The 13,819-nt window shown below is 36.0% G+C and overlaps 1 protein-coding gene across 5 annotated transcripts in view; it reads left to right on the top strand.

Moving 5' to 3' along the window:
- Nucleotides 1-13,819, top strand: part of LOC148873170 (transcription initiation factor TFIID subunit 1-like) — a 100,133-nt gene that overhangs the window by 55,033 nt on the left and 31,281 nt on the right. For all 5 annotated transcript variants that reach the window (XM_088942152.1, XM_088942151.1, XM_088942153.1 and 2 more), the window contains one exon: nt 8,337-9,453. In XM_088942152.1, coding sequence (XP_088798278.1) covers nt 8,337-9,453 — 1,117 coding nt within the window. The remainder of the gene's footprint in view (nt 1-8,336; nt 9,454-13,819) is intronic.

The raw sequence follows: 13,819 nt of genomic DNA on the forward strand, positions 1-13,819 counted from the left end.
AAATTATGACATGGTTATGGAATAGTATGGAGTCGAAGATTAGTGTGAACTTTATGTTCTTAGATATGGCCAAGGAGGTTTGAGATCATGCATATAAGCTTTATTCGGGACAAGACAACAGTACTAGGGTTTATCAATTGTACCAAGAGTATTTTAATCTACAACAGGGTAATCAAAATCTCGAGGAATATTAAGCTAGTATGAGAAATCTGCGGAATGAGTTGAATGTGTATCATCCTCTTACATTTAATGTCAAAATTCAACAACAATAGAGAGAGCAGTTGGATGTGACCAGATTTTTAGTAGGGTTGAAGTCTGAATATGAACTAGTGAGAGCACAGATTCTAGGTGGGTCTGCCCTTCACTCTCTTGAAGAGGTGTTTGCCCGTCTTCGGAGGATCTCGGTTGGACCTACGGAGAACTCCACTATATCAGATAGATTTGCGTTTGTAGTAACAAGAGGGGGAGGCCGTGGAGGAAGAGGAGTTCGGGAAGTTCAGCCTGGTCGTGTTGGGGGTGGACCCATGTACAATCATGGTGGTGCTGGTATTGGAGGTCGAGATTCAGGGGGAGCCTGTGGCAGAGGACGTAGTAATGGTTAGAGGTGTCCACATTATGGTATGGATGGATATACTATCAACTTTTGTTATGATCTACATGGCCCACCTTCAACCTGGGCAAATCATGCAGTGGCTAATTTATGACAAATTTTGGTAATTAAATATAATTTTCTGATATTTATAGTTTAAATAATTAATGTTAATTATAAAATAACCTTTATTTTATAAAAATAATTACTGTTAATTATATTATTATTAATTAGATTACTGTTAACCATTATGTTTTTTGGTAATTGTATGTAATTTTCTGATAACCATTTTTTAAAATTAATGTTAAAATGTAATTACTGCTAATTATAAAATAACCATTACTTTATAAAAATAATTACTGTTAATTTTATTATTGTTAATTAGATTTCTGTTAATTACTGTTACAGTTTAAAAAGTAATTACTCTTAATTATAAAATAACCATTATTTTATAAAAATAATTACTGTTAGTTATATTATTGTTAATTAGATTTCTGTTAATTACTGTTACAGTTTAAAAAGTAATTACTCTTAATTATAAAATAACCATTATTTCATTATGGTTAGTATATAAAAGGGAATGTGCCATGTCAGCATGTCTCTTTTATATTTTAATTTTAAAGTTAAACAAAACAATTCAAGTGACTTGGTTAGTGACTTGTTTTATTAATGAGAAGTGTTAAAAGAGGGGGGGAGAGGGAGAGAGGGAGACACTGTTGGTGAGAGAGAGGGAGAGGGAAATTGAATGCCGAGAGAGAGAGAGAGAGAGAGAGAGAGAGAGAGAGAGAGAGAGATTGCAGTGGCGATGGCTCAATGGGGTCAAGGTCAGGGAATTTGTTTTTATGCTTTTCCATGTATGACTCAAATAGGGCCTGAAAGACGTCTTCTTCTACTGACTTGATGGCAACTGTGAGATCAAATTTGTCCCACCATTTAATTTCAATAATCCTTTTAATTTTCGGAGGCATCCAAGAGGTGTCTAAATGATAGCTCCATTTTAGAATCCAAGGGAGGCGATATGTTTTGAAGAATTCAAACTATTTTACATGATCAAATTCTAAGTAACTTATTCCTCGTCCAAAGTTTGAGTATTTGTCTAATAATTCCTTTTGGGGGAAGATGTTGTCTGATGCTCTCCACGAAGTCCATCAAAAATAGACCCAATCTGAATATGGGCCCAGAAATTCTTCAGAAAAATGAATGAACCATGAATGCTTGAAGATGGAATTCTGGACGAAGAACACTTTATACCAAGCATCTTGATAGTCCCAATAATTGAACATTCTGGGTCTTCTATACTACAAGAACACTTTATACTACAAGGACTGAAGATAGCTAAGCAACAAGGAATGAGGCATATTGAGGTTGAAGGGGACTCCAAGGTGATCATCTCTTGGGCCTAAAACAATAGAACTACTTCATGGACTTTCAAACAAGTAATAAGGGACTTGGAAAAGATCGCAAAGGAGGTAGAGGTTGAATTCAAATGGGTTAGGAGTGCAAATGGCCTAGCTGATTATCTTGCTAAACAAGGGGCTTTCAGGAAACAATTGTTTTGGGCTACAATGTAAAGAGGGACAGAAATATGTAATAGTGTGGGAGCTTGAATCCCATACACAAAGTTGTAAAACTTTTTAATTCTAATTTCAAATAAAATTCTCCTTTGCTGATCAAAAAAGAAGAAAAAAAAACATTCTGGGTCTTCTATCCATTGGATTGGTAATGAATCTTGGTTTGTTAGAGTCTCCCCATGATGCCTTTGTCATAAAATTTAACGATTACTAGATTTGAATAAGCTATCTTGGATTTGCCGGGGTCTTTGTTGTAGTGCTGGATTCTAGCAAAGCCTGTATGAAGAAGAATTTCTTCATGGTATTTTTGGTCTTTTTTAAGACCACATACTGTGAAATGATTACCGTCGACGTATTCCAAAGTGAGGTGGTGGAGGGACCCCTTGGGTTGACATGAGAGGACACCGTTGATGCTTCTTCTTGAGATATTGTTACTACGGATTCTGTTGAATTAGTTATGTATTGGTTGGAATTAGCCTCATCGATTGTCAGAGAAGATTCCCTAATTAAGGAATAGGATATCTAATCCATCTTAAAGCTTTGTTTAATGGCTTATAGTTTATTACAAGCCTTAGTACTCTTTCAATTTCTGTAGCATTTTCTACATAAAATGCTGGCCAACTCCAAGGGTATCTGTGTGGCCTAATTAGGCCTTTAGCTAATAACTCTTGGATTTCTTTTTTACAAATTTATAATAATCTGCTATTCATTTGAATGGGTCTGGCCTAAGTGGGGATTTTAGCTCGCTAAATCCTTCTTCACAAGGGAGATCCACCATGTGCTTCTTTTTATGCCAAAATGCACTGGGAGTTTCAACGCATATTTCTTTTTTCTACATTTGATTGGAAATTTTCAATTTCCATTTAGGTTTTTGGCTCAGTAAGTAATTTTCCAATTATTTTTTTATCTTTGTCTATAATTCAGAGATAAATTTGAATTTGCCTTTTAAACTCTCCTTTAGAGTATTTAGTGTAGTAATTTTGGGTTTTTGATAGAATTTATAGGTGATTGAGATTTCTTTTATGGTAGTGGTACTTCGTGTGGAGTCTATTTGATAGGGTAGAATTGATAATAAGAATGGTGTTCGCAAGATGACGTCTTGTCGTAAGTCCCTAACCATGAGAAATGTGGTTTTCAGGCAAGTTCCTTGGTTATAGATATGAGCCGCATGGATTTTGTATTTAATCCCTAATTTTCTTCTCTCAGCAACGTTCTCCTGCTGAGAAGTTTTCTCAAAGTATTTGGAAGGTACAATTCCTTCCTTGATACAATTTATATCTGCCCCTGAATCAATTAAGGCTACGACTGAAAAGCTAAAATCTTTAATTCGAATGGTTAGTTGTGAGTACCATTTTTGGTACTTAACTTCTTCAATAGAGTATATAAACTCCTCATCTTCTCCTATGAATTTTGTGGGTTCGACTTCTGACGTCTTCTCAGATTGATCTGTCAAATATCTATAAGATTCTAGTTGTTCAACTTTGGACTTTAGTTTCTTGACTTCCCTCTTAAGATCATTGACCTCTTGCTTAAGGTCTATCAGAGTAGGAGGTCGCGAGGTACTGGCCCGAGTTTTCTTCATAATTTCATCATATGAGATTATATTTTCTGTTGTAAACAATCTTTTAGATTTTTGATTTTTTATCCTTATTCTTTATTTTGCATTGCTATGAGCAAATTCCTTTTTCTCGTTTCCTCATCAGAAATTTCTTCTCGGATTTCTACAAGGTGTTTTTAATCTAATAAAAGCATATTGGTGCTTTTTAATTTTTCTTCTGTACTTGTTTCATTTTTTACAAATGTAGACAACACCATTGTAGCAGGTTATCAAAGAGGTAGAAGATTCTCATTTTTAAGTTACCTCTTCCTCCCTCTCAGATTCTTTTAACTCATTAATTTTCTTTGAGTTTTTAAAACACTTATTAGCAGTGTCCCTTTTCCCACTTTTGAAGAAGTAGGGGTTTTGTGTTCTTTCTTCTTTTTAGAATACTTGGATTTCTTTGCTCCCTTTTCATATTTTTTCTTGTAGAACTTTGGTTTTTTCTTTCTGTGCATTGTTCTATAGCTGGTTGGTTTGGGAGCTACACCAAACTGGTAACAAAAATCTCCTAACTCTTTTTTAGAGTCAGCTTTTTCTTTCTTAATTTGCCTTTTTAAACGTCAATCATTAAATAGGTCTAAGCCTACTTGTTTTACTACTTGTACTAAATACCCAAATGTATAGTGAGTGTATAATAGTCTTCCACCACCTAGATGCTTAAGGTGGTTTCTAACCTTTTTTGTGAACAATGGAGGGAGGCCTGAAATGAATTGGTCCTTCCAATAATCTTGTCTAGAGGTGGTTAACCTATGTACTTTGTACAAAAATACATCTTTATACCATCTAAAATCAAATAGTGTTTTACATCTAAGATTAATAAGCTGTTTGCTTGTTCTCTCTGTCATATGATCAGTTTCCTATGAAATGACTTAATATATTTAAGACTAAGGTAGTTACTGCATCCTGAATGGGTTGGCCTTGACTTACGACCATTTCACCATCTTCATCCCTTTTTATAAAATTAAGGATATAATCCCTTTCTTCTTGAGTTAGGTAATGGAGCCACCATCCTTCATGTTTTTCTGTGAAAGACTCGGTTATTACCGTGGCTATTACCTTTTATTCATTTCTTGCCAATTTGCTAGCACTAGCATACATGGTCATATGATGAACCATCTCATGAATTTAGTATTCAGATTTTCCATCTAAATTCCATTCGTAAAAGGTATTCCCATCATAACTAATTTGTGGTTTAACCGATTCTTCAAACAATAAGTCTGCCGGCATATGCCTAGGATAACAGAACTTCTTACTTTTGTGTGAGAGCTTATTTAGCTCTATTAAGGGATTTTCTTGAAATTCTTCTTATGAGTCCAATTCAATTTCATATTCTTCACTCAATAAGTTTACTGAGTGTGAATTAGATGCCTTTTCTATTTTCTCTATTTTAGGGGATTTAGATGTTTCTCCTTTTTCCCATTTAGAGGATGGAATTAATTTTGTAGATAGCTCCTTACAACCTACTTTAGATAAATCTAGAGGAGCTTTCTTAATTTTCATATTAGGAGGAAATCCGGTCATTATTCTCATATGCCTTTCTTTCTTGATTACTGTTCTTTGTTTAGAGATTTTTTATGAATTTAATATTGTTTCTATCTTGTTACTCTGTTTTTCTAAGACATTTATACATATATTAGTGTAATTATTTTGTTCTATTATTTGAGAACAATGTTCAAGTATTATTATCTCTGCTTCTTTTATTATATTAGAATTTTTGATAGGGCTAGCTATCAGCTCTTTGCCTATTTTAATGGCTTCTAGAGGCAGATGTAATAATTCTACAGTTTTACTTGTAGAAACAATTTTCCATGCTCTAGATAATTTTTCTGTTACACAGCTCTAATTCCTCTACTGGTGGTTTTATGTTTTTGAATTGTTTTTGCTTTAGAAACCAATCCCAGAAGGGAATATTTTCCTTTAATTCTAACATATCTTCGTTCCATAGTTCTCAGGTACACTCTCTCTCATTTTTAGAGAAGTTTTCGAAGAACCATTTTTTTCTTTATTGGTTGTGAATTAAAGTCTAACCTTATTAAGTCTTTATCTATTTGGAATTCTTCTTCAATTTCCAAGATATTTATTTCAAAATCAGCTTCAATTGGTTGGTATGACTTCAATGAGGGGTTACCCCTCTGGGTTGCGTGATAATCTGAAGGTGGTGTATCTATTATAGGAGTTTCATAGGTAGCATATATGATGCCAGGAGGAGGGCGAGGTGGTTCTGACAAATCTACCGATCTTCTTGAATGAGAAGATCTTACCTCCAATGGTTCAGTATACAAGGGCCTTGAAGAAGTAGAGGCTCATCTGAACCGCAACTCAACAGATCCATCCTGCTCACTGAATATCAATGCTAATTCAGTGGATTCCATAGGTTTGGGAGGTTCTGCATTACCTATTGACCAATTGTCCGATAGTTTTACGTCTTTCCACATAATTTGCCTAGGAATAGTTATATTATTCCTAGTGTTGGTCTGGAACAGGGTAGTTACTCCCCTTGTTCTGGTGATCCTGGTATTAGGACAGATGGTATTCGTGGTCTTAAAATAGACCCTATAGACTAATGCTACATTCTCTGACCCTGGTTTTATATCAAAGCCTTAGGTTTGTAGTCTTAAGGTTAAGGCTTCATGTATCCCTGGGTCCATTAGCGACACTGAGAAATTAGGAAAAGCATTAAAATATATTGGTCCTTGATGAAGACTTCCTTCTATTACTCCTATTAAGGAATCGCTGAATTTATTGTGCCTTGAATCTGTTCGATAGGCTAGAGCAGCTGTCTGGAGGCCCAACCTTGTTAATGGTTTTATGGCTACTTGTATTAGACCAAAATGTATAAAATGATAATCTGCTTTTTTTTATATATATATATATATATATATATGCCTCTATCACCTTTCTATCTATAAGATGAAAATCTTCTGATTCGTTGCCTAGAGCGACCGTTCTTTCTATGGTTCTAATGTTAAAGTCTGTCTTTAGACTAATTACTCCTTTTTTATATATTTCAGAGGGTGCTATCTTAGATATAGTCCAGTTTTGAAGAGATTTCTCTATATTACTATAGTTTATTTCTTCCATATTTTTTATAGACAGACTTTGTAAGGGATGAGCTTGTACTATACTCAGAATTATTTTCATTTCTGGATCCTGACCTAAACAATCTCCTCATCTTATCTTTCCCCTTAACCGTTAGTTGGCAGTCAACTTCAACGGCCTTTCACCAAACCTTTTTGGCCTAAACGTGACTTCGCCCTGGGTGCAACCGTGCAAGGGTTCTAGCTTTGGGGGAATTGTTAGGTGTCTAGTCTAACAACTTGGGTGCTAGCCAAGTGATTTCTCCGAGGGGACTACAGTTTTGGGTTCTAGCCAAGGGTTCTAGGCAGTATCCAATGATTTAATAGTCCTGATTCCGATAGGGTTAGAACTCTGTACCTACTGTTTACCTATAGTTTGGATGTTGCTTGGATCATTGGCTCTAATACCAAATGGAGATAGAACAGAAATGGGGATGAACAGTAATAGGACTTAAGAACACTCAAGGAGATATAAGTATAACTAGAGAGAGAGAGAGAGAGAGAGAGCGAGAGAGAGAGAGGTAATAGCATAATTAATGAGGAGAGATTATTAAAAGAGTTAATGGAAAAGAGGAGAGAGAGAGGGAGGGGGTGAGAGAGTTAATGATGTATTAATGAGGAGTGTTAAAAGTGTTATAGGTGATTGGTCACTTGAATTATTTTGTTCAATTTTAAGATTATAAAACTCAAAAAAACCAGAAAAAAGATAAATTCCAGAGATAAATGCCAGGAAGCAGGGAAGTGCCAGCTTGGCACATTGCCTATATATATATATATATATATAGATTAAACCATTGAGATGGTTACTTATGCCATTTGCTAAGATTCATACATACATACATACATACATACATACATACATACATAAATACATACTAAAAGCTCTACTTCAGTTGCAGAAGTTTGGAACCTAAATTGGCATTCAGTTGCAGTTCCTGCTACTGGGCAGTTAACGCCTAAAACCTTAAATTCTTGTGTAGAAAAATGTGAAACCATCTTATTTCCATTCAGGTCACCTTTTAAATAATTATGATATATTGTAGCCAACACACCCCTATTTAGGGGTATATTGCTATAGCCTATAGGTTACAGTATATTGTAACCAACACACCTTATTTCCATTCAGGTAGGTATATTGCTATAGCCTATAGGTTACAGTAGGTAAACCTCACAAAACCTAGGCAGCACCTTGATAACTATGTTTTCTTGATTTAATGTGAAATTATTTTAAGAAATAAGTAAATAACATGGTGGGGGCTTGATGTTTCATGACCAAATAACCTTCTAGCTACATCTATTCTTATCTGAGTTTAGTCTATCAAGCTTTAGAGTGGAATTCCTACTCATATTTCTGCTTGGTATTCATGGTTTTGATGAGAGAGTTCACTTTATGCTTTAAGAGTTACACTGTTACTTTGTTGACTATATTATTTGATTTGTATTATCCTGGTTTATTTTTTGGGTTTATGTAATTTCTGCAATTGTTCATATGATCTCAGAGAGGTATAAAGCCATGGATACTTCTGATATTGTTGAAGAGGATGAAGAAGCTTTCTTAAAGGGTTCTTCCCCTGGCTTAGTTGCCATGAAACATGGAAGTCTTACTCAAGATGATAATGCACTGGCAATGGATGGTGATACAGAATCAGCAATTTTTGGTAGCTGGCAAGGGGTTGATATTAGAGCTACACAGGTTGATGGGCAAAGGAAAGACTCATGTCTTAGCGCTGAGCCAATGAAAGAGGGCAGATCTTTAGATCTTTTTACTGGACAGCAATCGCCATCCTATCCTAAATTTTACCCTCTTGATCAACAAGATTGGGAAGATGGAATTATTTGGGACAATTCTCCCACCAAGAGTTATGACTCCTCAGAGAGTTGTATGATGTCTGGACCAGGCTCTGAAACATTTTACAATGCTGAAACAGAATTTGAGGCTAGGCCACAAAATGTGGTATTGCAGCACCAGATGGAGCCTGATGAGAAGGAACATAATCTTTTCTTGCATAACTTTCCTGTGTCAGTGGATCCCTTTGGTTCAACAGAATTTTCAGACCAGATAAACCTTCCATTCATAGATAAAAAAAATCATCCCCAGTTATTGAGGTTAGATTCTCGTTTGAAAGTGGACAGTTCAAATTACTCGGAAGTAAGAAAGGAGAGCAATAATGGAGAATTTCGCCAACTCGACATAATTAAACGCTTGGGAAGACTTGCCTTACAGAATAGGGAGATGTTGGAGGGTTCTTGGTTAGACAACGTTATTTGGGAACCAAAGGAGTCCATATCAAAACCAAAACTAATTCTCGACCTTCAAGATGAGCAGATGCTTTTTGAAATTTTAGATAACAAGGAAGGTAGACATCTTCGCTTTCATGCTGGGGCTATGATAGTTACTCGGTCTGTGAAGTCTACTGGTGGAGATTCATTTGATCTACCTGGTCAAGGAGGGCCGTCTGCTGGCCGGTTTAATATTTCTAATGACAAGTATTATTCAAATAGGAAAACCTCTCAGCAATTAAAATCACATTCTAAAAAACGTGCAGCTCATGGGATCAAAGTCATGCATTCAATACCTGCCCTGAAGTTGCAGACAATGAAACCAAAGTTGAGCAAGTAAGATTTAACTCTATTCCTTACCTTTCCATGGTTTTGTTTGTTTATATGTTTATGCGTTTGCATTTTTTAACTAAGTAACACTTGCACAATACTGAAACAAGTAATAACCTACCTTTGTTTTGGTGAATGTTGTGAAAAGGTAACTTCTTTTTTCCCTTTTTACCTTTCAAGGAAAAAAAAACTTGTTCAGTTTTATGTATTTCAAAATGAAGCAGGATGAACACCGCTCTTATATGAGGTATAAATGCATCTAAACTGGCTTTCACGTTTTAGATGCCATTGCTGGAAACAAATAATTGACAATATCTAACAGGTTTTCTAGTTGTAAATTGTAAATGGGGCCTTAACTTGGGTGAGCCCACTGCAACCCAATCTTTTGTGCTGGTTTTGTTTGAGTTTTCAGGTTTTGGGTTGTGCTTGGGCCTGACCTGAACTCGTGTTGGGCTTGGTTTAGGCCTTGGGGTAGCCCTAGCCTTAGCTGCGCGATATTGTATAATTTATAGTCATGTGTATGTGTCATCATCATCATACCCCGACTATAGGGCTCGGCTACATGAATCCTGTTTCGCCAATCCATGTCCTTTTTGGTCTACCCTTAGCCCTTTTAGCTCCTTCAATTTGTAACAAATCACTTCTTCTAACTAGTGCTGTTGATTAGGGGTGATCATGGGCTGGGTTTAGCACCAATGATAAGGGCTTCTGCCTAGGGCCAGACTTATGGGCTTTTTAGGTCTAATGAAAAAATTTATTTGTTTAGAAAATTTTAAATTAAATAATATATTAATACATGAAAGAAAATATTGCACAAGTTCAAGAAAAGTTGGGCTTGGCTAAGCTTTGGTGGCCTATTGCACTAAAAATAAGGAATCAACCTCATTTAATTCCTAGACTTAGTTTGGCTTGCTTACCTATCTTTTAAAGGCAAGGGTCTTCATTCCAATTCTTGAACAATGTGGGACTTGGAACAACACTCAATAGTGAGGGTTACCATTGAGTATTTTCCCAACCCCCACATTGCTTAGGAATGAAAATGAAGGCCTTGCTTTCATCTTTATTAGGCCTTGCCTAGGAGGACAATTCTCATACTTGAGTTGATTCATGTGTTGGCACATGCGTTTTTTTAGAAATGCTCGGCACATGTGTTGACACGTGTCTATCCATGAATATTTATTTACATGTTAAAAGTTTTATATTTTATATAAAATAACGAACATTAATATAAAACAAGATATATTTGTGTGCATATTACATATAATATAAAATATAAAATATATTATAATATAAAATATTATGTATATTATACATTACATATTTGAAACCTAGGCCCCGACCCAGAAATTTGTGTGCTGGTCCAAGAATGATCACTCCTACTGTTGATGGTCTTCTATGCATGTGATCAAGCCATCTTAGTCTACTTTCTCTCATTTTATCACCTATTTGAGCTACTCCTAGGTTCCTATGGATGACTTCATGTATGTGTACACTGTATTTATGATAATGTACATATCTATGTATATTACATATTTATAATGTCATATACACCCTAGAATATATTTAGTTATTTATAATGTGTATGATAAATCTAAGCTCACACCCACGGACAAACATGCTCAGATACAAACATACATAATGTGTAATGGCACTTGCACATTCTTTTTGATCTATTCTGTTCCTAACTTGGGCTATAAGCCCATAAAAGGTGAATATACAAAAGCATTTACCTAGAAGAAAAATGAACTTTGGGCCAGCACCAAGGCATGAGGTGGAAAAATGGCACCAATACAAATACAAATGAAATCATAACAGCCAACAGAAATACATAGGAAGGGGTATGTTGCTCCTTCATGCAACCCTAGGATTGGACCTTTACCAAGACATCACCTAAGGATTCTCTGGCTTAAAATTTTGTAAGTGCCTTAACTGTAGATATAATTGGATCTCACCAAATCTTACCAGTTGAAGACTTTTCTGTAGCCCCACTGTTGTAACGAGCTAAGTGGGAGAATGCTAGTACTAGTAATAATGACAAGGATTATAAGGATAAGGTGAAGAGGTAGCATTTTCAAAGACAGGAAAAAACAAACCAAAATCTGCACCTACACATCAACAGATTTTCCAAAGTTTGACAACATTCCTTTGTCAGCATCTTCAAACTCTGGATGTACTACCAATTATCATACATATGTCAAATATAAATTTTCTATTGGAATGATGCTTTCATTCAAAAATAATTGTTCCTTTTTGGTTTTCAAAACATTCATTTGTTGCGTTACCATTGTGTGTACATTTTTTTTTGGAAGTAGGGGAAGTAAAATTTTTTCAGAAGCAAAAAGGCAAACAGTATTACAGATCTTCAGGGACCCACCCTACATCCAGGTGGAAACCCCAAAGGTACATACAATTGTTTTTTTTACCAATTACAAATAACAATTTCATTAAAATATGATTAAAGAGAGTCAGAAAAGGAGAGATAAGCTCTCTTATCTCATCCAAAGAGAAAACTACCAAAAAAAACATATAACAATTACAAGTGAGCCCATAAATGAGAATCCCTATTCATCCCTTGTTTAGCTAAACCATCAGCAAAAGAGTTGGCACTTCATTTAACCCATGTAGGTTTTATATTCATGTCAAATTACAACCAAAGACCCCACAATCAACAGACTGGAGAAGCTGAATGGTTGGCTAATGGGAGAACTCCTTAGAAACAGAAGCCCAGGACCTCAATCTACCAATTGGTAGCCTGATTAGCTCCTTTTTAGACCTGCTTTGTTGTTGATTCTCCTATTTCTTTCGAAGCATAGATCCATGAGACAGATGCTGGTACCAGTGCCAAAATAGCTGTTCTCTTCTGCTCAGCCCCTGAGTGACCAGGTCAGCAGCAGCTCTTTCAAAGATTTAGGTGAACCCAACTTAGATTAACAGCTCTGATAAAATGCATTTATAACCTCCTGATGTGGTTTTAGTTCAGCCAACTACATGAGGAGGTTCTAGGGCTGAAAGTTTACAGTCATCCGCCTGATTCTTGGAGGTCATTGGAGGGTTCCCAAGCTTCTACACACTTGGAGAAGGGTTCGGTGACTAGGAAGAATCAGAGAACAAGTTGCTTTGTCTGATTTAAAATCAGAGAAAAGGGTTTTCGAAGTCATGACCAACCTTTCCACTTTATTTGTTTCATATGATTTACTTCCTGGCCGTGACAAAATCACCTTAGCTGATGGTTCTCTTGCCCCTATTTCCGGCAAGGGAACTGTTAAGGCTACAGACTCCTTACTCTTATCTTCCACTCTTAATGTGCCTAAATTAAATACCAACTTATTATCTGTAAGTAGCCTGACCAAATCATTGAATTGTTGTGTAACCTTTTTCCCTTCTCACTGTGTGTTTCAGGACCTGAAGTCTCAGAAGGTGATTGGGAGTGGCCATGAAGCGAATGGAATATATTTGCTCGACACCCCTGGACAATGCTTTGATCATTCCAAGAATGTTGATTTTGGTTCTACTTTTTTAGAGTTTGTTAGTCAAATTATGTTGAGTCATTGTCGGTTGGGTCATTTACCTTTTTCTGCTTTAAGCCATTTGTTTCCAAAACTGTTTAAGGGAGTCAGTGTGTCCAGTCTCAATTGTGAGTCTTGTCAGTTGTCAAAGCATTGTAGAAAAAATTACCCTGTGAGCAATAAAAGATCCTCTTTTCTTTTTCATATTGTGCACTTTGATGTGTGGGGGCCATACCATTTATCCTCTATGGGGGGTTACAGATATTTTATCTTGTTCATTGATGACTTTTCTAGATTCACTTGGATATACATAATGAAATCCCGGGATGAAGTTCCAAGACTTGTGAGGCAATTTCATGAGCTTGTTCTAACTCAATTTGATACCAGAATTAAGGTTTTCAGATCTGACAATGCAAAAGAGTATTTTGAGAAGAGTTTATCCTTGTATCTTTCTGACATGGGGGTTATTCATAAAGTTCCTGTGTTAGAACCCCTGAACAAAATGGAGTTGCTGAGAGGAAAAATAGACATATTGTTGAAGTTGCAAGGAGCCTTTTGTTTGCCTCACATGTTCCCACAAGATTTTGGGGTGATGCTGTACTTACTGCTACCTATCTTATAAACCGTATGCCATCTAGGTTATTAGGGTTTAAATCCCCCTTCAGTCTTCTTCATCCAGACAAGGATCTCTTCCCAATTCCTCTTCGTGTGTTTGGCTGTACCTGCTATGTTCACATTCCAAGTGTGCAAAGACACAAGTTTGAACCGAAAGCCCACAAATGTATCTTCCTTGGTTACTGCCCCACACAAAAGGGTTATTACTGTTTTGATCCAAAGTCTGGCATCCGACATGTCTTTATGGATGT

Source organism: Nelumbo lutea, chromosome 1 (assembly GCF_056320005.1).
Source record: "Nelumbo lutea isolate HS-2025 chromosome 1, American lotus-T2T, whole genome shotgun sequence".
Classification (NCBI taxonomy): domain Eukaryota; kingdom Viridiplantae; phylum Streptophyta; class Magnoliopsida; order Proteales; family Nelumbonaceae; genus Nelumbo; species Nelumbo lutea.